The sequence below is a fragment of the Nipponia nippon genome, unplaced genomic scaffold (assembly GCF_047370975.1).
Source record: "Nipponia nippon isolate SJK-2023a ecotype South Korea unplaced genomic scaffold, ASM4737097v1 scaffold_23, whole genome shotgun sequence".
Classification (NCBI taxonomy): Eukaryota; Metazoa; Chordata; class Aves; order Pelecaniformes; family Threskiornithidae; genus Nipponia; species Nipponia nippon.
The window spans coordinates 164,823-192,586 of record NW_028262340.1 but is presented as its reverse complement, the minus strand read 5'-3'; the positions used below and the strand labels follow the sequence as shown (position 1 = coordinate 192,586).

Below are 27,764 nucleotides of genomic sequence, written 5' to 3'. Positions count from 1 at the left end.
GTGTTAACAGAGGGAGTCTCTTCAAAGTGCACAGGGATACATCGGCCCCACTGCGAGACAGAAAAGCATTACTTGGGCAGATGCTGAAAACAGCTGGGAGAGGGGGCACACAGCAGTGCAGAGGCAAGCATGTTACATACAGGACTGGCTTCACAACACGAGAGAGGACTGACCACTAGAAGTGTCTACAAAGCCTTGGTAGTTTTCCCCAAGTTTATTATAACACCCTATTCACTCGTGTGCAGTAAGAAAAGCTGCAGGTGCTAGGTTACAACAGGTTTGTGCCAAAGATCACTTTTTCAGGCCTCTAGCAAGAAGCCCAGTGTCCTCATCTGTCTTCTTTCAGAAGTTACCCTTAGTCCCACGTTTTAAGATTCAGGAGATAGGAACACTTCCAGTCACTACATGCTTGAGACTCAGCACTAAACTAGGATCTACCATTTCTACCTCTAACAGCACTCCTTGACACAAGAGCGGAAAGAAATAAAGCTAATCCCAGCTCTAGAATATTACTGCTGAACTGTTGCATGCATTCAACCAGCTGGCATTAGTTAGTCAATTCTTTAAAAAGTAACAGATAAGTAGAACAGCCAGAATGAGCTTATTTCGGGGAAGAGCAGTAGCAGCAACAACAACAAAAGCTAGAGTGCCAGCACAGCAGACAATTGTTTCAAAAAGGAGTGAGACAGACAACTGTCTAAGGAAAAACAGTAATGAATTTGGAAGAGCAAACAGGAACTTAGTTTCCACAAAACGTCTGAAATTTGAAGTTAAAAACTCGTGTGGAAAGAACAGGTTTTAGAAGAATAGGTGCAGATATGCTAGAATATTACTACACTGCCCAAAAATGGACACACGCTTTCATTACTCCTTCTTCCTGGAAGCTATCTCCTGCTAGACCGATAGCCTGGTAGCAAATACACTTGAGATACTATTTCTTTTTAAAAGGTTCATGAAAACAGTATCAGACTTACAGCTTGTCCATTCGCTTCATAAAGTGGGCATTTTTGTTTGATCTTAGCCAGTTCCATATTCACTTGTTTGCTGACCACAGCCATGGGATTTCCTCCTGGAAAACATTTTGTAGAGTTAATAGAGTACTCCTGCAAAGTTTGTCTTCAACTAAATAAAAATTCCACAGTTAAAGCTATTTCAGAGACTAAACACACCAACTCCAGTGCAAAATGCATTCCAGTGAAGTAGTATAACACTGCCGAAGGTCTACTCTTCACAGCAATTCTTGCAACAAGGTCATAAAAAAAAGGAAAACCAAACCAACCTGCCCATCAACACTTAAAGGACAGTATGTAAAAAAGGCTGATTATAAAACAGCTGCACAGTAACTTCAGGAGCTTTTGAAAGTGTGGTGACATGGAGATGGAACCCGAAGAGTTCAGTCCCTAAAAACTTAGTGGAACTCCAAAAAGTGACCCCAGTGAATACAGTCTCTGAAGATGAACCATGTACACCAACTGTACCTGGAAGACGTGTAACTAAACAGATCAGAAAACAATCTAGGAGATTCCATGTAGAAACATGATGAAGGCAGAAAGCATCGACTTTAAGCACACAGAATCACCAAACACCAAAGCCTCTCTGTAAGTGCAGCAGAGGAAAGGAAAAGAATGGACACAAATAAGAAATGGCATAGAGGAGAGGCAACATGGATTTCCTCCACAAAATTAACTTTGGGAAAAGTTTTTCAGATCTAGCTTCCCAACGCTCTCTGATTCTGCAATCCAACCAAACCTAGAGCCTTAGTTCAAAACAGAGGGGGAAGTTCAGCCCCCCTAATACCTTCCTGTCTTTAGGGAGGTGACTGAACAAGCAGAACAGAGTTTTGAAGTAGGTCTAAATAAGCTCATATTTCAAGTTCAACCACCTACTAAAAATTGTAGTTCTTCTAACTAACTAGTTCTTTACTAACAAAACCAGAAAAGATCCCCTGTCTGTCTTCAACCTTCCTGAACCACAATCTCAACCCCTTCAGTAGCCTTCCCTCCTCACATCTCTCCCAGATTCAGAAATATGAAGGATGCCCTTCAAACCATCTCCTTCACTACAGGAATCTTTCTTTCTCCATAGCATATGCTGCCTTATTCAAGGCAAAGCTTAGATTATTTTGGAAAGGAAACACCCATGATAAATTAAATATAAAAATATTAGTCTTTCACTAGGCAACCTTAAATCTGTTTTACCAGGACTGTGCAACTTCAATACTCTTTGTCTGGAAACACTTCTATATGCAATTTAATAAAGACTATCCATAAGATAGACAGCAAGTTTTGGCAGTCAGCAAAACTCAGTTATGCTTTCATACAGGTTTTATAATATTTTATCATTTCACTGCATTAGTGAAGGATATTCCCATCTTCTTTGCAGAGTAACCAGTATCAATAACTGATGCCATCCCATAAACCAGCATTAAATAGGAAGAAATGTGGCTTGTTTGCCATTATTTTTACAACTATTTTTGAAATCACTTAGAGAAAGGACTTTTGGGGTTTAAATCCTGACTTTAAGAAGGGCTTTCTCTTTAGAATGACTCTGCTCTTCATTCCCCCTCCTCCCTTTTTTCCCCATGTAAATGAAAAAACGTATTCCATCTCTTTGGGATCTCTCCCATATTTTAAGTTTGCTATTTATTTGCTCTTATTTACTTTGCTCATAACTACTCAACTAATCCCCTCACTACATTCCTACTTCTCCATGTTCAATTTCAGCTTATGCTTTGGAAGATCCAAGGGGACAACTAAGAGAGTTACCAGGAAACTCAGTTCAGGGCCCTGAGCTCAGAGGCCACCGGCAGCTGGGTAAAGCAGCTTTAGAAAGACTTGCTAGCAAGTGCAGTGAACCCGGTGCAGATGCCACCTTAAAGGAACTAGGCAAAGGAACAGACACAAAAAAGGACAGCATGCCAAGGAAAGGGCAAAGAATCCCACTCAGCACAAGCACAGTGTAAAAGAACGGATCTACAGCAGTTTGAGGGCATGACAAGCACCTGTATGACTGCAGTGAGCAATGAGAGCTATGGCACCAACCAAAATCCCAGCTTCCAGTGCGGGCTGTCATCTGTTCTGAAGATTCACTGCTGAAAAATGCTAACTGCCAAAGAGGCTGAACTAGAACATGTACTTTTTACTAGTTAAAAATACCCAATTATTTTGGCCATGAAAGGAAATAGCATAAGGTTTCAGATTTGTAACATCTTGTCCCACAGTTTTCCTCCCTGCTCCTTTTTATTTTGAAAAACTCACCAAGTCCTGTTACCACCATTGCTCCTAGATCAGCAACATAGTTCCCTTTGCGAAAGGTAGCAACTCTTCCTCCTACTCGGTCCTTTTAAAAGCACAATATATTAAACCTTCAGTAACATTCAGCAATACATCTCACTTAAATATAATCACTGAGACTTCTACAGAAGGTGGTATAAGTACTCTCATATCCAAAGGTTCAATAAATAGAATGTACACTTTTCCAAGAACCTCTGCAAATGAACACTTGATCTCAATTAATTTGCCTAGGTTAAGGAATGTTTAAGCTGCATTTAAAAAAAAAAATAGAAAAAAAAAGGGAAGAAAAAGAAAAAAGATACCTAACCAGGTTTGGACAGATTTAATTATATCTACAGTAGGATCTACTGTCATTCTAAAACCAATCCTTCATTGTCCATGGATAGATTAAATTACATACTCGATTTCCTCCTCCCACTTCCTACCACAAAATCCAATAGCTATATAGGAAATCATTCAGCTGTGCTTGAGAAAACTAAATTTTAGGGTTAGAAAAAACATCAGCCAATTATTCCTACCCATTCTCCACAGACGAGCCAGCTATCAGTCAAGAAGATAAGCACAAATCAACAGCCCACTTTAGAAGCAGGAAGAAAAGGTTTTGATTCTTGACACATACTACTGACTGACGGATGACACTTATTTTCCTACCCCTTTAAACTTAATAAGGAAAAAAAAAGCCACCTTTCTCTATTCTCAGTCCAGCTAGCAGGATGATATCAGAGAGAAATATCAGTTACAATTGGGCAAAGATCCTAAACAGCTACCAATTCATTAAAAAATGTAAAGTTTCATTTTCAGTAATTAAATCACCAATTCGGAAGCATCTAAACTAATAGTCTAAAAGTTAAAGGAGTGGACACAAAGAAACTACCACCTGAATCACTGAAATCATAATGAGAGGAAACACCAGACAGCCTTATAAAATAAAAATAAAAAATACAGACTACTCAAGAAGAGATGCAGCAGTCTAGCCAAAAATGACTGAAAAATATTGTGCATTATTTTAAAATAGCCTCTTCCAGATCTACATAATGGTTGTAACAAAGATCCATAGAGCAAAACCCAGGTTACAGCACGGATCTCTTTCCTCCAGCTTCACAAAACAAAACAAACGAAGAAACCAAACCCACAATACATTCAGGGGGGCAAGAGACTCCTGAACAATTGGGTTGTCGGGCTCTCCTTTGCTCTAGCGGTACGCAACCTGCGAGCACAGAGCCGGCAGCTCTTGCTCCCTATCAACAAGAGCAGCAGCTAGCAAAATTAAGAGCCTGAAACATTAATAAAAAAATTAAGCAGATTATTTTAGTCAGTGCTAGAAAAGTGTCAGAAGTAAATATACAAACAAAATGAAGTCAGGAAGTAAAACATAAGATAAATTCCAATTTAATCAGTCAATGGATTTACTTACTTTAAATGAATATCAAGCTGTTCTCCATTATAGTATATGAAAAAAACTTGAATTTTTTTTTTAAAAAAAAAAGGAGATTCCACTTAGGGCTGGATACAAAAGAATACCTTATGACTGGAAGAACAATCGGCTAGTTCATGCACCACAGAACGTCTCTATATAACTATAAATCCTCTGTTAAGCACACAGTAATAAACAAGGAAAGAATTAATGTAGACTTAAAAGGTGCAAGACAAATATCCTGCCTGACGTTGTGTGGCAATTCCAAACAATGATTCTATTTAATGGGCAAGTTCTTGAAATACAGATTTGCATTCTGCTGTCCAGTGAAAAATCAGTTCCTAATCATGAAAGGAAGAAGATTCCAGCCTGTTACTGGTGTAAGCGTATGACACCAGCACCCGACTATCCAGGCCACCCCTGAGAAAGCATTAGCCAACTCAGTGAGAACAGATACACGTGTTTCCCAGTGAGACAGCTTTAGCTCTCAGCAATACATCCCAGCTGCCGGTAACTACACACAAGCTCACCCATCTTGGGCACGCTGCTGGGATGCTCAGCCTTACGCTGGCACCAAATGTGGGTACTGGTTAAGTTTCCGTATAGAAGTAAAATAACACAGAAATTCATACCCTGGCTTCCAGAACTGTGACATCCATTCCAAAACTCTGCAACTGGCGAGCTGCTGCCAACCCAGAGACGCCAGAACCGATAATGATCACCTTTCCAGTCTTCTTGGCTGAAGAAAGGGAAGAATAAGCTACAGGCTCTCTCTGTGCATTACTACATTATAAGCGGTCATGTTAAAGTGGCATTTAAGAGATACCAAGAACAAAAAGCAGCTTCCTTCTCATCGGTAGTTCTGACAGAACAAACTCTTTAAGAAAACAAATAGCCACAAAAAGAAAATTGAAGTAATTATGTACATAATATGGTACAATACTTTACAATTTTTCTTCATGAGACAGATAAAAGAAAAATACAGCAGTACATGGCTTCTCCATACCAACATAAAAAACATGAACATATATAGCCAGATGGCTTTCCAGCCTTTTTTTATTTTCTCAGCACCACAATCCTAACAAAAGCACTCAAAACTCTGCCCTAACAAACCACAGAACAATAAAACAAAACTCCAATTAGAAACAATTTTCAAGTTTCTTACTTGGAAGGGGCTTCACTCTTTTGTAGATACCGAAGTTGATTAGGCCATGCCGCTCCAGATAGCTGTGTACTCTGTGAACAAGCACCGTGTCACCTAAAAAATTGTAATGTTTTAAAATTATTCTGTATGTCAGGCAGCACATACGTACTGAAAACATATTCACAAGCAAATGTGTCACAGCAGCAACCCAACAAAGTCACACCGAACACATGCCTTTCTGTACGCCCAGCTGCTCTACCGAAGAATCCATCTTCTTGAAGAATACCGAGGTTAAAGTTTTCTGGAAACCACAAGCTGTTTTCCATGCTATACTGCAGTTTTGAATACTGCCTGAAAAGCTGTACAGGACAGGGTCCGTGAACGACCCCATGCCAGAGCAGGTGGATGCCTAAAGGAGGCTGTGACCCTGTGGGAAGCCTGTGCTGGAGCAGGCCCCTGGCAGGACCCATGGAGAGAGGAACCCAGGCTGGAGCAGGTCTGCTGGCAGGACTGGTGACCCCGCGGGGGACCCGCGCTGGAGCAGTCTGCTCCTGAAGGGCTGCACCCCATGGGAGGGACCCACGCTGGAGCAGTTTGTGAAGAACTGCAGCCTGTGGGAAGGACTCACACCGGAGAAGTTCATGGAGGACTGTCTCCCGTGGGAGGGACCCCACACTGGAGCAGGGGAGGAGTGTGAGGAGCCCTCCCCATGAGGAAGAAGGAGCAGCAGAGACAGAGTGTGATGAACTGACCACAACCCCCATTCCCTGTCCCCCTGTGCCACTGGCAGGGAGGAGGGAGAGAAAATAGGGAGTGAAGTTAAGCCTGAGAAGAAGGGAGGGGTGGGGGCAAGGTGTTTCAAGATGTAGGCTTTATTTCTCATTACCCTACTCTGATTTGATTGGCAATAAATTAAACTAATTTCCCCAGGTCGAGTCTGTTTCACCCACGACAGTAATTGGTGAATGATCTCTCCCTGTCCTTATCTCCACCCACGAGCCTTTCGTTGTATTTCCTCTCCCTTGTCCAGCTGAGGAGGGGAGCGATGAAACGGCTTCGGTGGGCACCTGCCATCCAGCCAGGGCCACCCCAGCACAGGCTTCTACTTATCCAGTGGGGCAGAGCACCTCTTCTGAAACTGACTGCAGAAATCCCGAGATCTTTACCCAGAACTGTAATGTGATTTGCCAGTATTAAGTCAACCCATTACTGTAGCACTGAATTCTCATTTTTATTTTTATAAACGCAATAATTCACTATTTTGCAATACTTGACAGTGTTATGTGTGTGCATTTCAGCATTATTTTCTTCTTTAATTACTTTTTCTTTATGGCTCCCCTCCATCTTTTTCCAGTTTATTGAGATCTTTTTAGAGAAGGGTGGAATGGCCCACATTTGTGAGCAGTAACTCCTTGCTCTTTTACTGCCTTCCTTCATCACGGCCAGTCTGTTCAAGTCTGATGCAACTTTTTAATGCCTCCCAGAAACCTTACGATTAAGGAAATCTCACAGCTGCAAACCACCATGAAGTTGTAGCAAACCTTGAAAGCTGCATGTGAATTCACTCGCAGGAAACTTCTGTAACAACCCATCTTTTTACCAGCTTTTTTGAATTCTGCTAGGGATATATTTCTCTACCAGACAAATGAACTCCAACAAACCTGAAACGTGAGCATACTGCAATATCCCATTCTGTACATGAACGTTCATGGGGCTCCACTAACCAAAGGACCCATCTGAAGTCCTCTCTTGATTCTGAACAGCTTTTCCCCAACCAAAACTGAAAAAGAAGAGCAATGATACCTACAGCATGGTTTTGGCAGTAAAAGACTTGACTTACTGTTATAAGGTGCTTCTAGTTGTTGGATAGTTGCCTCAAACGTCAACTGGATCTTTGGATTATCCAACCAGAGCTGCAGCTGTATTTAAACAAACAATAAGACACATTATATTAAGCAATACAAAAGAGGTGTTTTCCATGGGCATGTTTGTTACCAAATAGGAGATGTTACCAAAAAAGGAGATGTTTGTTACCAAATAGGAGATGTTACCAAAAAAGGAGATGAAACCCTCTAATGAGTTAAACTTTGGCAGTGCTATCCAAGGCACGTTGAACTTCACCTTCCAGTGTTCAAGGTGCGATACAGTCCATTTTAACTTCCTACACCATTTCAAATAAGTGGAAATGCATGAAGTTAGCAATCCCCTAATCACACATACAAGAAAACACACACTGAAAGAACAAAAGCTACAAAATGGAAGCTCCAGAACGCTTATAACGCCTTCCTTCCACCTGCATGGCAAGTGTAATGTGTGATGTTTTAATTGGGCATGCAACATCAGCCAGCGTCTGACTCTTCAGCATCAGATTTCACATTATTTTTGTAAAAGCTACAGAAGTAATTGTCATCTTATGAAGTTCGTTTATCTCAGACCTTTAATCATCTAATCCATCTTCACTGATGTAAGACGCTACCATGGACTACACTGGCCATGTATACACAAGAACGAACATTTAGAGGACAGTTACAGTTCAAAAACCAAGCAGGAGGAGCTGCCTGTGAAATATTGTGTCACTTCATGCTAGGAAAAAAGCACAGAATAATAGAATCACAACTGTTTTCCCAACAGAACTCCTTCTTCATGGCATGGTTGGCAACAGTTAATAAATAACATTTTACGTTTCAATGCCTAGATCTAGGTCATACATAGCATCTCCACACCATTTTACATTCCAGAATTAGTAATTTCTTTGGGTATTTCTCTACAATTGCACTACTGAACTTTACAGCTCCTCACAGATACCAAATTAAAGTGGAAATCGTACAAGTATAATGAATAGGAAAGATTAAGAAAGAATTTCCATATAATTTGGGAGACCATTTTGAGGCAAATTTCATCTTTAGCACGGTACTTTCTTCTACTTGTTTTCCAAGTAATTTTTAACTATCTTCTTTCTGATCATTTCGGAGCGTGGAACTAACCATTTCGTAGTACTACGTACTGTAATGCTAAGATTCCATTCTCAGCTGGAAGAGTGCAAAGCCCATAATCTATGTTTTATACATAAATCTCTGTGTATGTATATATACAATTACTTCCATTATTCACATTATTTTACTTCTATTTAAAATAAATTTCATCTGCTATGTAATCACCCAGATACTCATAAGAGTCTTCATCTTTTGTAGTTTTTGTAGTCCTCATTTTACTAAAGTAACTTAGTATGTGCAGCAAAGGACCATTTCTTTACAAATTCTGATTTTTAGACCCTCTATGAATACACAGAACAGTGCAGGCCTTCACAGATTTTAAAGGCTTCAAACCACAACTGCCCTGCACTGCCACAACAGATCCTTTATCCTACATTCTGCTTGGTGAACGTTCATGATTTGCTTTAACCAAGAGTAATTTAGCAAGAGCTTTTACTGGTTTGGGTTTTTTTTCCTCCTCATTGGTTTTTTTTTGTTTTGTTTTGGGGTGGGGGGATTCATGTAGGAGATCACATGAAGCGGATCTCCTTTGTTCACTTTCTCATGAGTCCTTCAAAGAACTCAGATGGATTTTAAAGGATGACTTCCCATTACAAAAGCTACTGTGAGCCTTCCAAAATACGTTTTTACTTACCAGGTCATTCATTCCATTCTTGATTCCGTTTGTTACCAGGCAAACTGGAAACATCAGACTTGCTAGTCTAACTCCTCTAACCTCTGGGAACTCTGGGTGTTCACGCCCTCTTCAATATTTTCAAATCCCTTGGTACTGTGCCAGCCATAAGCAAGAGGACGCACACTGCCATTCACAACTCTTCCAGAGCTCTGCGGAGCACTGGGTTTATATTGCCATTTGCTTCATCTGCTGTTCTAAAGCCTCTGCTATCCTGACCAGAGGAGATCCTCCCACAAGTCTTCCTGGAAAAGGGATTCCTGCCTAGGAACTTCTCTAAATTCTTCCATAGCAAATAGGGACTGAAGACCAAAAATGCAGCTTTTCTAGTGCAGCCCTGCAAGTACCCCTTCCAAGCATTCCTTTAAATCCCAGTCATTTATTAATTTCAGTGGAAGGCTCTTCTGCTTCTAATGTGTCTGTAAAAGGATTACTCACTATATGTTTTGAGCAAACTGTTTTTCAAACTTTTTGGCTTGCGTTGGTCTGTTTTTATGCATCTCATGACTTCCCAAAAGCTACAACTTAGGTTAATTAGAGGGAGATTCCTCTTAGCATGAAGAGGTACACCGTGCATGAATTTCAAATAACTTCTTTAAAGTTATTAAGCATTGGGTGCTACCATGGTTAATACACTGTGATGCCCCTTGATCATCTTAAGTCTGTGAAAAAAACTGAATGGTGCATAAGATGTTTTCTCTCTTAACTAGGGTAACAAAGGAATTTTCAACATATTTCTTGCTTTCCTACTGTTAATCTTTCTAACATGACTTATGTTTTCTAAAACACTCTTTTCTAAGGACAGGAGAAAGCCCTGAACCCTGTTTGTGTGCTGAGGAACCTAAAAGTACTGTCACAATTTAAAAGCATCATCTGCAAAACACAATACTACTGTTTAAGTTTTATTAAGGTTTAAACTTCAGGCATGCTTGCCTGAACTCAAGTGAATGAACTCCCCAATGAATTATTTGAATATTGCCCCTTCTTTCTATATTTTAAGTTGTATGCAAGTTTTGAATTGGGCAGAAATGCTACAAACATTCAGAAGCAGAGTTTCATTTCTTCAATGTTACAATTTTTTTTTATTAAATCAAAGCTGCCAAAGTAACTATTCTCTTCTGAGAATAAGCCATATGAGTGGCTTGATGTCTCAGTATTACAGAAACTGAATGCTAAGCAAAGTAAAAAAATAAAAGCTGAGAGGTTTTCCTTATTCTAAGCAACAATGTATTTGATTGAATATTGTTCAAGTATTCTACAGACTTCTTTAAGCTGAGATCAAGTAATAGAACATTTGCACCAGCTTTCTGTTTGTTTACTTTTTAAAAGCTGTATTAGCTGAATCATGTAGTTTTGATGGTTGTTATTCGATATTGTTTTCGATATTGTAAATATACTACAGATTCTTTATGCTGCCTCACAGGTTGCCTCAATCAAGAACTGGATAACACCTTCCGTAGCAACTTAGAGCATGATCGGATGCCAGAAATGAACCCCCACCATCTCAAAACAAAAAAAAAAATCTACCAACTGTTAGACACGGTAACTGCTACGAAGTCTTTGCAAGGTACACAAATGTCCTACCCTTTTTTTCAACAATACTTTTACAATAAACTTACGGTGCGGTTCCTGATGTACAGAAACACCTTCTGAGTCTGCTGTGGCCCACTGATTATATCAGGGAAGCAGGCAGCTTCTTGAGATGTCATACGGTCATGTGGAAGTCTACTCTGGAAAGCTGCACCCTCCACACCTACAATAAAAAGACAAGTTGTCTACAGGCACTGCAAAAGGAACTGCTAAGTAAGTATTTTTACACTACCCTTCCTAGCCAGTGCATCTAGCCTTGATACGGTGGCCAATTTCATGTCATGCTTTCATTTAGTCCTTTTATTTATTTCTGCAAGACATGCAGGTTCCCAAGTCAACAGTTCTTCTAATTACAGGTATCATCTAGGGTTAATGAAAAAGCTATACTACAGGGGGAAAAAAAAAAAAGAACAAAACCAAAAACCAATAACCCAAACAAACAAACAAAAAAACCCTGAAAAATAAGGGTGGCAGGGGCACATATCAATATAATATATATAATATAATATATATAATATATATAAAATATATTATATATAAATGTGTATATATATAGTATAATATCAATGAAACATAACTGCTTTAGATGCTGTCCTTCATCTGTGTGGTTTCCAGTTTCTACCATAATATGAAAAACATTTTGGAACCCGTTCAGAGCCAGAAGATCTGTAAGATACAGGCACAATGCCTACAGTCTCCTCTCCCTGCTTCCCAAGGCTTCATTTGCACTGAACTCCTCAAGCTGGAGGAAACCATCTTAACCTCTCCTTTGTGTATTTTATGCATTCGCAACAGGCAGTGCAATGAAATACAATCCTACTTACGCTTTTCCTGTGTCCCCTCCCCAAGTGCTGCCTATAGTCAACAACTACAAATTCCTGACTTCTCCTTTTAAATGCTCCACATGTGAAAGGCTAATGTTGAACATATACAGGAGACATTTTCTCTATGGAAAGACGTCATTCATAAAGGCACCTGTACTTCTATCAATTCAAAAACTGGCAAGGAAGTAACAGTTACGTACCCTACATTCCTCAATCTCATTTGAATGTTATACTATATATAATAAAGTTACAAACTAAGACACAGCTGCGTAAGGGCTACAACACACGTAGAGTGCAGAAAGTGAATCTTGCAGGCACAGCGAGCAAAATGAAATACTGATATGTGAAATACAGCAAGAACAACATAAATCTCTTATGTCCTAGGAAGTAACTTGACATCAGGCCAGACAGAGGAGGACATTTGTTCTGGAAATACATAAGCCAGTACATCCCAAGGGGAAAAAACTCACAAGTAATGCAGTAAGATTGAGATCATTTGCTGAAACTGGACTTGCTCAAAAGATTATAATAAATATCAAAGAAAATATAAGCTTGCAGTGTGTTACACTAACCAAGACAACTGTTGAGAAGTTTGAAGTTCATGTGCAGACGTACACACGTCACCGTATTGGGGAGAGGAATTCTCTTCTTTCAGTTCTGGTGCAACCACACACACCTTTAACTGCCAAGCATTTTTATATCCCAAAGGTGAAGAAAAAAATTTAAGCAAGGAAACGGTCGTGAAGCTAGCAAAATTCATTCATAAGCAAAGATTAGAAGATCTAACTGTATGATGATTCAAAGTAAAGAAAACTGTATCATCATTTACAGGAATTTTACAACAAGAAGAAATGAGTAACAGAGGCTACAGCGCACTGCAAGAAGGTAAAATGAAGTTAAAAGCTGACACACTCGCAACATTTCTTGACACTCAGTCAGCTATGGAACAGAAACCCATAGCTCTGCTAGAACCTCAGCTTCTCCAGTAATAAACATCCCCCAGCCCTTTTGTTGTCCTTCAGTCTAACGCTGGACCAACTGTGCAAACACCTACATATGAATGCATATGCTAAACTATGAACTCCGTAAAACTGCATGTAAATCAAACCAAAGTTACCAATTCTCTGATACTTTATTAATGTTAACAAATCTTAATTAAGGTTCTGGATCATCAAGTGTTAACAAAAAGCTCAGCAGTACAATTTTCAGAGAATGGCCAGTTAAACAAAGATTTGAAATGCTGAACCTGACTCCCTCTTACAGCCTTATGCTAAAAGGAGTGTGCCTTCTCCAGATATTTGCTAAAAAGCGTTGACTGTCATGCAGTGATCAACTACCAGAAAACTCTCAGACACGTGGATTTAAGGCAACTCACCAGTTTCTTAAAAATCTTTGCCATTTATTTCTTCAAATTGAGAAGCCAGAGAAACTGGTGCTCCTAACAGCCTTGGAAAGAACTCCAGTACGGGGGTGGTTTGTTGTTGTTTTTTTTAAGGCCACATGTCTTTTATGGCAATACCTGAACTTTAAAACTAAAATATCAGAATAGCTCCAGGTGAGCACTGGTATTTAGAAAAATAAACCAACCACAACAGGGTTTGACACCAGAATTTAGAATAAGTCTAGCTATTATTAGTGAAGATACCATTTTGTTTGGCCGAACCACTGGCAGATCTTATATGAACTAAATGTCCTCGAATTTACTTTTGCAACTACACAGCTCAAAGTTAAATCAATTTCAGGCTGATTAAATCCCCCCGTCCCACACCCTTACTGCTTATGTTTCATCAAAGCAACACATTAAAGGGAGTACCATTCAGAACCGCACACACTTCCCTGGGGCAGGCAACTCTTTAACGACTGTAGGAATGGCTCTGCCTCGACTGGATTCTCATCTCCTCCTCACACAGGTTCGCACACACACTTGCCACTTCCTGACATTCAGCATCAGCAACTAATGTGCTGAAGTTTTGATTATCTTCTTCCCCACAGAAGAAATCTTGAGGGATGCTGCTCATTTAAAGACTTACTGAAACATCTGCAGGTGAAGGAAAGTTATTTGGCTGCTGAATCAGACAATTGCTAAAGCATAACCTCAGCATATATATAAAATGCAAAATATGCAGAATTTCCAAACAGACAATGCCTGCCTAAAAATCAAATAGGCAATGCATCCTTAAGCCCACAATCTTTAATAGTCAGAAACTCTGTGCAAGTGGTAAGATCCAAAACATAACTAGGCTCCTTTACTTAGAACAGCAAGGAAGCACTCTCAGATGAATATCTTGAAGTTATATCTGCTTCAAAAAGAGCAACTTAGAGGTACAGAATAGATTCTGGAGCCTTCGACTCCTTTGCTTAAAACCCTAATCCTCAATCCTCAAGTGAGAGCGAAAGTGGCAGAGTTGGAGAAAGATTTTCAGTAGCACTCTAAGGACTTAAGAGTAAAGACACCAATTCTGTGAATTAAGCAATAAGTGCATACTGCTAGCATCAGTACTTAGGTCAAATGGCGAATGCAATTCACAATCCAGTCCATTGAGAAGCAGACTATGAATCTCCCCAACAGATAAATCTCCTGGGCTAACCACTGGCACACAGCTCAAACACAAACCCTTTCAAAAGAAAAAACAAAAACAAAGGAGCAAAAAGGTACTCCACGCTATGTTTCTTCAGCAAATTAGAAAAAAGGTCTACTGTGCTGAAGCCCAGGGCTTTCTGTGTCATAGAAACTGGCTAGGTAAGAAGTATCTTTTTGCACATTTGGACTCCTCTAAACATGGAGAGGAGTGGAGGGATGAGAGATCGGCCTGAGGCATTTCAACATAGCTTAGCGTCCTTTTCCGCAGTCGGTACAGACCTCAACTGAAATTTGAAAATACCCCTCGCTTTTTTAACAGGTGGGTAAACAACTCCTGTATCTCTTGCTAAGTTCTGGACAACCACACCCATGCGCACTTGCAAGCATCAATCCCTAACTTGGCGGCTCTTGCTACTAAGTGGCAAGCATCAAACGCCACCCTCACCTGATGCTTGGCCGTCTCCATACCCTCCAGAATTGTCGTCTTGAAGTCCTCCTGCTTGCCCTGTGGAAGGAAAGAGGAGAACTCAGGGACCTTACTCCATAAGTTAAACCATACTGGACATAAAGGCCCGGCAGTTGGCGTTTTAGGTATTAAATGTCACCAACTAACTAAACCCATTTTCTGAGAATCCCATCCTCTGGAACCTAGGTTCAGGGCACCAAACCCTGCGGTCTTCTAAAGTGTTATCCGTGTTACTGGAACGCTTTACATCAGACTTTATGGGAAATAAAGAAGTACACAATATGTAGCATTCCTGGTGGCTAAATACTTATGGTCAACGTCATTAATGGCTAGGATTTGAATAATAAGATTACATTTCTTACTGCCAAGATCTGGTGGATGGATACCATCAGATTCTACGGATCTCAAACCACAAGAATTTGATAATCTTGCCCTTGGTACTCCCGAGTCTCCCCATACGCAAGGCGATAGTTTGAACCATTCTGAAAAGCCTCTTACTTTCAAGAGAGCCTGTTCTTTTTTTTTGCCATAAACCCTTCCTTGAAGCTTGATGACGGAACTTTTTTTGAAAGGCTCAGACCACTTATTTTGGCTTCAGCGCCCTTGATACACCAACAATGTTCTAACACACTAAGACCGCCTTTGAAGCCAAGTACATGTCAATACCATTGATCAGTAATGCGATCAATACCCAGCACTGAAAGACATCGGTCTTTCAACATATCCAGGGCTGGAAACACAAGGAAAGGCAAAGCACTCATCTGAAAGATCTGAATAAGTCTCAAAATCACCTCAGCCTGCATGTAAGTCCTAAAGAGCAGCCTTGACAGGACTACAACACAACCAGGAACAGAGCATTTCTGGAACAGAGATGAGTGCAGCTGCAACGCCTGCAGGAACAAAGCTAATACAGGCCACCTCACACGCTGCCCTTCTTCACGGGAGACGCTAGCTCCAAGTTCAGCTCGTAAGCAATATTCTTCCATACTCAGATGTTTGCCTAAAGTCTTGTCACCTCCAGAGAGCGGGAAGCCATGGACCACTACGGAGACGGCCGAGCACTGTTCGGCTGGCTGCTCCTGTACCAAGGCTCCTTCAAACCAAGTGCTTTAATAGTCAGCAAATTGGGTGTTTTCTCAAGTCCAAACAAACCCTCACTGAAACAAACTGCTGAGATCAAGGTAGCAAATGGAACGGTCGCTTCCTAGAGCACAACTGCTCAAGGTGTCATCTCCAAACAGGCAAGAGTAAGGTCTAACCTGAGGCTGAACACACAATTGTTAGGATTACTCTTTAGAGTTTGGGATTGGGTGGACAATTTTCCCAGAATGTAATTTGAAGCTCTTAGTGGATACACTAACTTAAAAGAATTTCATCTGAACTACAAATTTAGCCCCTAAAGCAAGACACAGAAAGTGAACCAAATGTTTTCATACTTCAATAACTTGGATTAACATCTGGAATGCTGTAACATTACACATCTGCAGATAAATAAAATAGGAACTGAAACAAGAAAGACATTTGCACTCAGCTACAGTAGAGGAGCAACAGTCAGTACTTTTATACGATCAGTCTACCAGCAGGGAAGTTCAAAAACTCACAAGAGAGACCGTGACAAATAATTGTATTTTGACAGGCCTCAGAAGTCCCAAAGTCAGGATTCTATGAACTAATGTATCTGCAATAGCAAGAGAAAATTCCTCACTTCACCTACACTGCAAGTACTTTATTTTGCTGGGAACATTATAAGACCTGCTTCCATTCTGGGAGAGACTAACACAACTCAACATTAATATTTACACTCCAGCATAGGCCATTAATTTGCAGGAAAAGTTACACTTGTGCCTTCCATAAGTTAAGAAATCGAAAAGATGCTGACATCAGCCTGTGGCATTCATTATCTCTGAATTAGCACTGACAATGAGTAGAGGGGACAAAATTGCCCTCGGTTTACTTACAAAAAGACACCAATATTCTCCTCTTCTGTTAATAACAGCTAAACCATTTTCAATGTTAGGTCAAAAAAAAGCATCACTATTACTGCTTGCTCAGACACAATTCTAAACGCTCCCTAGTCGGAGTACACAAGTGTGGGAACAAGGCCTGCTAGTGCAGACTGCGTCTCCTTCCCCGTAAGAAAGTCATGTTCCAGCTGCAAAGGAACAAAGCAGCAAGCAAACTGCTGATTCACGTTAACATCAAGTTATTGCAGCTAAACACAACATGTGCAGGAGTAGAATCCGCTGAAAGGCTCAAGACAACAGAATAACGGACCATGAGCTGAACGGCAATCAGGAAGAAGGTCTACAAAGGAGTCTGCTTCATACAATCATCCACTGTCTTCAAATAAAGAATAGCAGCACGCGATTACCACTGAGCACTGCATTTAATTAGGAAAACAGACAAGTCAGATGAAAGACAGAGACAGAGCACCACTAGGTTTGACTATTCACTTGAAGTTAATCTGGATCATATTCAGTCTCACACTTCCTTGGAAAACAGCAGCTAGAAACATAAGATTACCACAAAGTAAGAATACTGACAAAACTAAAAAGACAGGAGCTGGTTAAGAAAATCTTCAGGAAGCTATAAAAATGAAAATCCAATTTTGTGAGGGCAAACAAAAAAGATCCTTAGAGAAGAAAAACAAAAGCAGCAAGCTCCTTAATTTCAAAATGGATATTGGCAAACAAGAACACAAATGTCATTTAGCACTGAAAGTGAGTTTGGAAGCTTTCTGCTATCAGACAATATTTCTCAAGTAAAATCGAGGAGAGATGCTTTAAGGAAATTATCTTAACCATGAAATACTGTTATGCCTTTTAAAAACGCTCTGCAATAACCTGCAGTAAATCTTTTAAATCCAGACTATAACAATCTGCATAGCCAAAACATCTGGAATTCCCCACAACTGAACACATTAATAGAACCCACCCCAAATAAGACCAGCATTTCACTGTCACCTAAAGCGTGATACTTAATAACCTCCTTCTACTGTAAACTGTCTGTGAGGACAGACTAATGAAATACCAGCTACTGTCACTATTATATTTTTAAGTTTGCACAATTAGGCTTTTCAACACAAAAGGTCATAACCTATAACATGACGGCTTTACACCTCCACTGCATTACCTATGTTTTTGCAGGCTTTAAACATACAAAGGAAATTATTAAGGTCTGCAATGAGAATAAATTAACAGTAATGCAAAAGCTAACTTTTTGTATTTTGTTAAATTTTCAATATGCAATCCTGCTCTAGTATTACTGTCCTATTTAATATTTCTTATTGAACACTTATATTTTCGCTTCAAAGAAATGACAGAGAAAGAAACCTCAATCATAAACATCACTTCTATATACAGCAGACTCCACGCCTCTTCCTGCTAACAGTTGTTTGAATTAGAAGTTTCAATGCACTTTAACAGCCAGCATAAGATGACCTGATGCTCTTGATGCCTGCATTAGTAAAGACAAAGATAGAGAGATCCACCAATGTATATAGTTTCAGAAGCCTTTAAAAATACAGCAAGATTAGCTATGGAATGACAACTGAGAATTTGTCGTCTTCTTACATAACTGCTTCATGCATATCACAGGATTTCTAGGAATGGAGAAAAGATATGATGACCTGAAATCTACTTATTTCTAGGCAGCTAGACATAGCCTGTTTTAGAATCCGTTGTATTTAGATGACTAAATATAGTGCTTGCAGAATAACTGCTTAACAGACTGTTGTGTGTATGGAATAGCATGAGTCTATCACTGCCTATCTTCCACATTTCTTCCTTCATGGGATAAAACACTGTACTTCACTGATTATACCTCAAACTGATTTCAACAATCATTCTTAGAGGCACAAAATGGCACCTGAGAAATATCAAAAGTGTATTTATATTGGGTCTCAAGGATTAATCTGAAGTCTAAGCTAAATTAAATAGTAAACTTAAGATACTTGCTTAATTACACCTATTAAAATTCCATTTTTGACAGATCAGCTACAGCTAGGGGTGGGGAGGATTTTTATCACTGCAAATATTTCAGTCAAGCATATGAGCTACAGTATTTCTGTATCAAGCCAGGAGCCAACAGCCACAACTGAGGAGAGATTACAGGGGCAAATCCTAAGACATAAAACACAACTGTGGCTTTTAATATATTTTCTGAAACTGAAGGTAAGTATCCCCAAACTCACATCTGTCCTATTGTCTACATTCTCAAATCTGCCAGCCAAAAAGAAGCCAATTAAGAGCAGTAGAACTGAAGACTAACAGTTATTCACATCAGTGATGAACCAGCAAAAGTTCAACTACTAGATTTCAGCTATTGCCTAAAACCAACTAGCACACACATCATATCATGAAATCTCTCTGGCAGATGAACTTTGCAAAAGCATGATTTTGCAGACAGAGTAGTACACCAACACCAGACCTAACTAATGGTGGTAGCTGTAAACACAACAGAGGTAAAGAATAAATAGGGCACTGCTAATACCGTAAATTTCAAAAGCTGCTTCCTGAACAAGACTGACCGAAAAACTTTGCAATGTAAAGTGAAGCTTTACAACTCTGTCAAAGGTAATGAGGAAAGCACTGAAGTTTAAGCAAACAGTATCCAACCAGAACTTAAGATGAGAGTCATAGTTTAAAGCCACAGAAATCATTGTAGATTAAATCTGTTCTCCTGCATAGCAACCCCCCCAGTAAATCTAACCTCTTTTCTCTCAGAGGAATAAGTGAATGTTGGTACACGAGCAGGTGTGGCAGCTAAGTCAAAAGAGGCTAAGCCAAAGAGGCTATTCTGGTCAATGAGCTTCCACAGACAAGTCAAAAAGGATCATGAGAATCTACAGTATGAGAGGTTTGGCTTAGTTTGGAATTAGTTCATGCATATTCTCATCTTTATCAGGCTGCTCTTCTGTGTTTTTTCCCCTCCTTCCACATATGGGGCCAGCAAACAAAACACTGTAGAACAATCATTCAAAACCAGACACAGGATTCATGATGCTGCACCTGACCCCGCTTAATTTCTGGCAATAAAACAGGTAAGTAGTGTCAGAGGAGAAGGTCTCTCTTTACTCACCAGATGGCTCCTCTGGCTCACTTTCATTCTCTTCTTCTGCAGGAGCTGGTGGAGGTGGTGGTGGTAGTTTTTTCTCTTTCTCAGCTTTAGCATTTCTCTCTTCTTCCGAGTAATACTCATCTTCTGACAGGTTTGCAAGACTCTCATCCATCTCTCTATACTCCACCTGTAAAAAGCAGAACAGAGGATAAACACACTGAAGACGTCTGTAAGTCTCACTACTAAAATGAACATTGCAAGCAACAAAACTGCTTACAGCTCAAAGGCCTGAGTTACCTTGTCCAGAGTCTTATTATAGCTACCATGTTATAAAATCTTCAGCAGCTTAACAAGTTCCATGTGTTTTTACCTCCACTAAAAAAAAAAGTCTTCATCACCCTATTGTCCAATAGTAGGAACTTTCTACTCATATCGAGCCCAGTTTATGTGTATTTGTTGTATCATCATTTAACCTCTCTAGTTTTCTTCCCTTCCTTCACCTCCCTGTCAAACTCAGGGATAACAAATTGCCGCTGTGTCCAATCCATATGTTCCAACTTGAATTTATCTGTCAAACATGGGTGACCAGAACTGTACACAAGATCTCATCTTGCTCTGGTACAGAGGATCACATTTGCCTCCTCTCCAGGATGGTCACACTAATGGCTAAACACAAGACCGAAAAAAACCAAACCAAACCAAACCCTTTATTGCCATTCACTTAGTCACACACAGGTCTATGGGGCCGGATGGGATCCACCCAAGGGCACTAAGGGAGCTGGCGGAGGTGCTCACCAAGACACTTTCAATCCTTTATCCGCAGTCCTGGCTCACCGGGGAGGGCCCAGTCGACTGGAGGTTTGCAAATGTGATGCCTATCTACAAGGAGGGCCAGAAGGAGGATCCGGGGAACTACAGGCCTGTCAGCCTGACCTCGGTGCCGGGGAAGGTTATGGAGCAGATCATCCTGAGTGCCATCATGCGGCACATACGGGACAACCAGGGGATCGGGCCCAGTCAGCATGGGTTCATGAAAGGCAGGTCCTGCTTGACCAACCTGATCTTCAATGACAAGGTGACCCGCTTAGTGGAGGAGGGAAAGGCTGTGGATGTTGTCTACCTGCACTTCAGTAAAGCCTTTCACACCATTTCCTACAGCATTCTCCTGGAGAAACTGGCTGCTCATGGCTTGGATGGCCATACTCTTTGCTGGGCAAAAAACTGGCTGGATGGCGGGGCCCAAAGAGTGGTGGTGAATGGAGTTAAATCCAGCTGGCGGCCAGTCACCAGTGCTGTTCCCCAGGGCTCAGTGTTGGGGCCGGTCCTGTTTAATATCTTTATCAATGATCTGGACGAGGGGATCGGGGGCCCCTCAGTCAGTTTGCAGGTGACACCCAGCTGGGCAGGAGCATTGATCTGCTGGAGGGCAGGGAGGCTCTGCAGAGGGACCTGGACAGGCTGGAGCCATGGGCCCAGGCCACTGCGTGAGGGTCAACAAGGCTCAGGGCCGGGTCCTGCACTTGGGGCACAACAACCCCAGGCACCGCTGCAGGCGTGGGGAGGAGCGGCTGGGAGCTGCCCGGCGGGAAAGGACCTGGGGGTGCTGGTCGACAGCCGCCTGAACACAAGCCAGCAGTGTGCCCAGGTGGCCAAGAGGGCTAATGGCATCCTGGCTTGTATCAGGAATGGTGTGGCCAGCAGGAGCAGGGCAGGGATCGTCCCCCTGTGCTGGGCACTGGTGAGGCCGCCCCTCGAATCCTGTGCTCAGCGCTGGGCCCCTCACCCCACGAAGGCCATGGAGGGGCTGGAGCGTGGCCAGAGCAGGGCAGCGAGGCTGGGGCAGGGTCTGGAGCACAGGGCTGGGGAGGAGCGGCTGGGGGAGCTGGGGGGGCTCAGCCTGGAGAAGAGGAGGCTGAGGGGAGCCCTCATCGCTCTCTGCAACTGCCTGAAAGGAGGCTGGAGCCGGGGAGGGTCGGTCTCTTCTCCCCAGTAACAAGCGATGGGACGAGAGGGAACGGCCTCAAGCTGCGCCAGGGCAGGTTTGGGTTGGATATTAGGAAAAACTTCTTCACCCAAAGGGCTGTCAGGCCCTGGCACTGGCTGCCCATGGCAGTGGCTGAGTCCCCATCCCTGGGGGTATTTAAAAGACGGGGAGATGTGGTGCTTAGGGCCATGGTTTAGTGCTGGCCTTGGCAGTGCTGGGTTAACGGTTGGATTTGATGATCTTTCCAACCTAAACGATTCTATGATTCTATGTATGCTTTGTTCTGTTCTTCAGTAAAAATAAATAAATAATATTACCAGCTAAAAAGACTTGCTCCAACTTAAAGGAACATGGAAACCCCAAGAAATAACCTAGAAAGGATGTATCTCATACCATTTAATAAACCAAGCTTTTTTCCAAAGTAAGAAAGCTTTGTATATTGCTATTGATTTACCCACCTATTAGAAAGGAAAAAAGCACTTCTCACAATATGCAGCCATGTGAAAAATAAAACCAGAGCAGCTAGTGTGCCTCCAGCATCCCACAGGTCAGCTTCTACCATGAGAAGCTGGAATGACAAATCTTTCACAGTTGTAGGTCAGTCATTAAGAAAGGGCATTAATGGGCACAATTCAAAGTAGCATTGGGAAGCCCGTGTATAGGAAAGCCTAAATTCAGTAAAACACTCACACACTCCATGATCTGCTTTCAAATATTTACATTCCATCCTGTTCAGCACATTCAGTTTTTCACATTGTTGAGCAAATGTTGCACCACCAGGATCTTTTGTGAACTCCCACTCTGAAGCAAGTTACAAAGATCCCACAGCATCCTAAGTCTAGTATCACAGGTATTTGAAACCAACACAAACTACTTCTGCCCTAAAGCCCTCTGAAGTCTCCCATCCTCCTTGAGCTCACACAACTCTCAGAGATCAAGTCCAATAAAAAACTAAGCTTTTCCCTACGTTTATTTTTAACCTGGATGCCCTCCCCAGCTGAGTTCATACCACAAACATTCGCAGTAAGGCAACCTGGTGCTAGCCTGAAGTGATCATGGGGATACACTGTGTTAAAAGAGATGAACGCCCTTAGCAAATAGGTATTGTCAACGCAGAGAAACATCACCCAAACACAACCCGCTGACAGCACACCAACTCCGACTTGTTAACAGACCGCTATAAAGCACGTAAAACCCAGGTATGCTGCTTCTGAAGACCACAGAATCACAGAACGGTTTGGGCTGGAAGGAACCTTTAAAGATCATCCAGTACAACCCCCCTCCCACGGGCAAGGACATCTTTCACTCGAGCAGGTCGCTCAAAGCCCCATCCAACCTGACCCTGAACACTTCCAATGATGGAGCATCCACAACTTCTCTGGGCAACCTGTGCCAGTGTCTCATCACCCTCCTCGTAAAAAATGTCTTCCTTACGCCCATCTGCATCTACCCTCTTTCAGTTTAGAAGATGCACCACGACTGACCTACCCAACAGCTCCTGTACGCAAAGGCCCAGTCCAGCTATCGTGTCACATAAGAGCTCCGAAGAGCCAGACATTCAATGCCACAGCTACAGTACAACACACAGAGTTCCTAAAAGTAATTTCAGCTTCCATATCAAACACACCCAGCTTTGGGCACAGCCAAGATCTTCAAAGTCTTCTGCAACAAGGTTTCCAAGGTTCCATGAAAAAAACCCTAATGTTCTCAGACATTCAGAATAACCTATAAGAATTACATGCCACAGGCCCAAATTATTGGAAGCCATTTACGGCCGTTAGATTTCATTTCTAAGTCTCACCCTTAACACAGCATTGCCTCAACTCTCCAACACCAACTGAGGGAAGCTGAAGAACAGGGGACTGAATGTGGCCATCGCCTTTATAACCCTGCAATACCAGCATCGCTCCAAGCACATAGGCCTCAAGAGAAGCCGCATCCGTATACCCCCAGGAACAACATGAAGGTGCTCGTGAAAACGTCAGAGCATAAGATGCAATGCTAGGGTGTTTTTGTTTTGTTTTGTTTTGTTTTTTACTGGTCGGTATCTGAGCAGAAAGCCCTACAAAGTTCCGAGGACGGTTGCCGACTGCTCTCTGTGAAAGCGCACGAGTTCTCCCCAGACCCTGTGACGGCGAGCTGTGACGCGAGCCCTGACAATGCGAGACCTTAACCCGCATCAGCTTCCTGCGCACCTGCACGTTTATCCAGCAGGAGGACTCTCCTCCCCGGGGCAGCGGCAGCGCCCGCGCCCCGCACACCAGCGCCGCCCGGCAAGGCCCGACCGGGCCGGGGAGGCCGCTGTGCCCAGCGCCCCAGGCAGGGAGCGGTCCCGGGGGCACCGGGCCCGCTGCCCGCCCCACCGGCCCCTTCCCCGGGAGCCGTCCCGGGCGGCGCCGGCTGCCCCGAGCAGGGGCGGGGCCCGGCAGCCCAACGGCCGGAGCGCGGCCCGCCCGAGGCCGCGGCGCCCGCCAGACCCGCGCTGCGGCCGCGGCTCTGGGCCGGCGGGGTCCGGCGGGGCCGGGCCCGTAGCCCGAGCCCCCCCACACCTACTTTGGCCCGCTTGCGGCGGCTGGTCCTGCGACCCTCGGGGGTCTCGGCGATGCCGGTGGTTTCGGCGCCGGGCGCAGGGGCGGCACCGGCGGCCGGCGGCTCGGACAGACCGCCCGGGGGCGAGGCCCGCGGCGGCTCCTTCTTGCGGGGAGTGCGCTCCGCAGCCCCGCCGCTCTCGGCAGAAGAGCCCAGGGCCCCCGCGGCGGCGGGCGGAGGCACCGGCGCCTCAGGCCCGCCCTCGCCGCCCGCCGCCGCCTCCGCGGCCTTCTTCCCCCCCGACAGCATCGCCCCGGCCGCGCCGCGCCGCCCCGCACAAAGGAGGCCGCCGCCGGGCTGCCCGCACCGCCTCCTGACGTCACCGCCCCTGACGTCACCTCCGGGCCGCGGCGCGCGCGCACTCGGGCGCTCGTGCCCGCCGCAGCCGCGCGTGCGCAGGCGGGCCCGGGCCCCCGCCCTCCCGGGCGGCGAGCGGAGCCCAGCGGCGGGGGGAAGGAGAGCGCCCGCTGGAGAGCGGCTCAGCCGGCGAGGAAGCGGAGGCGGAACAGCGGCTGAGAGACCACCTCCACCCGGCAGCTCCCGGGATCGTGGCAGCACCCCCGAAGGTGGAGGCCGCGAGAGCCCTCTCTGTCTCGCTGCCGGCAGTGCCTGCTGCTGTAGCCCCCGCTGTTCCTACATGCACAATGGTTGCCTTGAGGTCACCACTTATTTTCCTCTCGGGCACGTTCCAGGGGAGCCCCCAGTTACTTGCCGGGCCTCGCAGAGCTGGTTGTGCAGTCTGTGCCCTGTAAGCCTCCCAAGTGCCTTGTTAGACGATTAGAACACGGGATCGCGTTAGCAAGCTGAAACAACACAAGTCGGTTCACTTTCATGCCATGAGACAGATTTACCTGTGTACGCATCTCTTCCACAGTGTCCCTGACGACACATCTAATCATGGAATACAATCACAGAATGGTTTGGGTTGGAGGAGTTAAAGATCATCTGGTTCCAACCCCCTGCCCTGGGCAGGGACACCTTCCACCAGAGCAGGTTGCTCAAGGCCCCATCCAGCCTGGCCTTGAACACTGCCAGCGATGGGGCACCCACAGCTTCGCTGGGCAACCTGTGCCAGTGCCTCACTGCCCTCAGAGCAAAGAATCCAGACACGAAGTGGCAGGACCCGTTGGCAACGAAGAAAAATTAGAAGCTGTGTGGCCCTAGCAGTCCTGTGTGGACGTAAGTTATGTCCACAGCATGACTCATGGAGTCCCCTGAAACGTGCCGGGACTGCTGAAAGGGAGATATTCGTGCCTATTTCCATAAAGCATTCCAATTTTACTCCTCCTCCTGTCTCCTTCCAAGGTCTGGGCTGGACTTTTTGTCGCCATGTCCTCTCTCAAGCTTCTACTTAGACCACCAGAAAAAGCTGATGAGGCAGGGAATGGGAAGCTGGAGCTATCGGCCTTTGGGCAGGACACTGCTGATCAGTGCCCACCAGCCCCTCAGATGCCTGCGCGGAGTGCACTGCCAGAGACGCTCTGCTCTGGGTTCCCTTGCCTTGAATAGTTGAACGTTATTAGCTACAGCTAACAGAAAACAAAAGCCCACTCTTGCTAATTTTCTTGCCTCTCTCCTCAAAACTGGTCATTAATTAGAAGGGATGTGTGGCTGATCCTGGTAGACATACCTTGTCATCAGGCTGGTTTGTCACGGCTGGTCATGTGGCTGTGTAGACACTGTAGGAGGATTTAGATACCTGGGAAGGCAGCAGATGCACAGAAAGATTTAGGTGCGATTTTGACCGTTCTCAGGAACACAGGAAGCAACTAGAGGCTGTAGAAGGTCTGCAATGTGTAGCAGATGCATTCCAGATGTCTGCACAGTAGTACGTGGACAGGAATGTCAACAGCACACACTGACAAACAGTGCCAGTGCTGAGAAGTGACTGGAGCAGACTGGAACCAACTCTGAACACTTGTTCAGAGGAATGAGATGACGAAATCCAGCTGGGAGAACTGCAGAGATCAACTCTAAACAGTGACAGGAAAGAAAAGGAAGCAACAGACAATTGCCATAACAACACTATCTTCGCCTGTAAGCCTAAGTATTTCAAGTATTTCATGCTTCCTTTGGAACTGGCATTTCCTTCATTATCCCACTTTACTCTCCTTTTGTTTGTGTTCAGCCAAATTTCTGAAATAGCCACAAAATTCATTTTTGAGTATAAGTTTTACCTAATGGGTGAGACAAATGGTTTTCTGAGAGCACATTTAACATGTTTTCCATAGGTTTACACCAACCAACATCTCAAACTCAAAACTTGACACATTTATTTCCTCTTCTGAATTGACAGATTCAAGTCAATTCTTTTATTTTTAAGGGCCATTTATTAAACACAGTTAACATGACAAATATAGGCTCCCCATATTTGTAAAACTGTCTCCTAAGTCCATATCTATAGTTCAGCTTCCTATTCGCTAGGGTATAAACACAATTAGAATAAGGCATTCAAAGGGCTTCCAGCAACATCTTGTATCTTGTTGCACCTGAGACATCATCATGCCCATCATCTTATAAGGCATTTTTCCCTATGATCAGAAAAGCAAAATTAAGCTAACAGGAAAGTCTCTGAGAATACTCTGACATCTGAAACAACGAGAATTTGCTTCGACAACTTCTCTCTTTGTACAGAGCTGAGCACAACTTTTTAATTTACTGCAGATATAAAACCTGATTTTTATATGAAGTATGTGCATTCAGTCTGGTCCAAAACATTTGTATGGCACATACAAAGTTTATTTAAGTTTTATCTTTATTTCAACAAAAGTCAATTTAATTCCACCTTTCATCAGAAAAATCCGAGCTAATCAATGCAGAAGCCACCTCTGCAATTATTCACTTTGTCCTTCACTAACCTATATGAACAAACCAGGTCTTGGGCAGAACAACGACCAGGAATATTTTCTAAGTATTCCAACACTGCCATTTCAGCTGGATTCGTATTAATGGAGAACCCTCCATGGAGTGGAGGACAAAGCGCATCAGAATGAAAGCTTGGCTCTGATACACTGTCTGAGCAACTGGACACTTCCATATGCACAAAAAATTTGGGCAAAGGACGACAGAAATGGAGGAACTGAGGTGTGGAAAAGCTATTAACCTTTCCACTCACAGGCAAAAGGGAGAAGAACAGAGAATTAGCAACTTTCTCC

At 43.3% G+C, this 27,764-nt stretch overlaps 1 protein-coding gene across 4 annotated transcripts in view; it reads right to left on the bottom strand.

Annotated features, from left to right (window-relative positions):
- Positions 1-26,454, bottom strand: part of KDM1A (lysine demethylase 1A) — a 50,688-nt gene extending 24,234 nt beyond the window's left edge. For 2 of the 4 annotated variants that reach the window (XM_087760501.1, XM_087760504.1), the window contains exons 1-9: positions 24,574-24,926; positions 20,058-20,223; positions 14,958-15,017; positions 11,137-11,270; positions 7,692-7,770; positions 5,873-5,965; positions 5,340-5,446; positions 3,258-3,339; positions 975-1,069 (exon numbers count right to left, since the gene is read on the bottom strand). In XM_087760501.1, coding sequence (XP_087616627.1) covers positions 975-1,069; positions 3,258-3,339; positions 5,340-5,446; positions 5,873-5,965; positions 7,692-7,770; positions 11,137-11,270; positions 14,958-15,017; positions 20,058-20,223; positions 24,574-24,858 — 1,101 coding nt within the window. In that variant the 5' untranslated portion in view covers positions 24,859-24,926. Of the gene's footprint in view, positions 1-974; positions 1,070-3,257; positions 3,340-5,339; positions 5,447-5,872; positions 5,966-7,691; positions 7,771-11,136; positions 11,271-14,957; positions 15,018-20,057; positions 20,224-24,573; positions 24,927-26,239 lie in introns of those variants that run through there. The other 2 variants (XM_087760503.1, XM_087760502.1) reach the window with 2 other exon arrangements.
- Between the last annotated feature and the right edge of the window lie 1,310 nt (positions 26,455-27,764).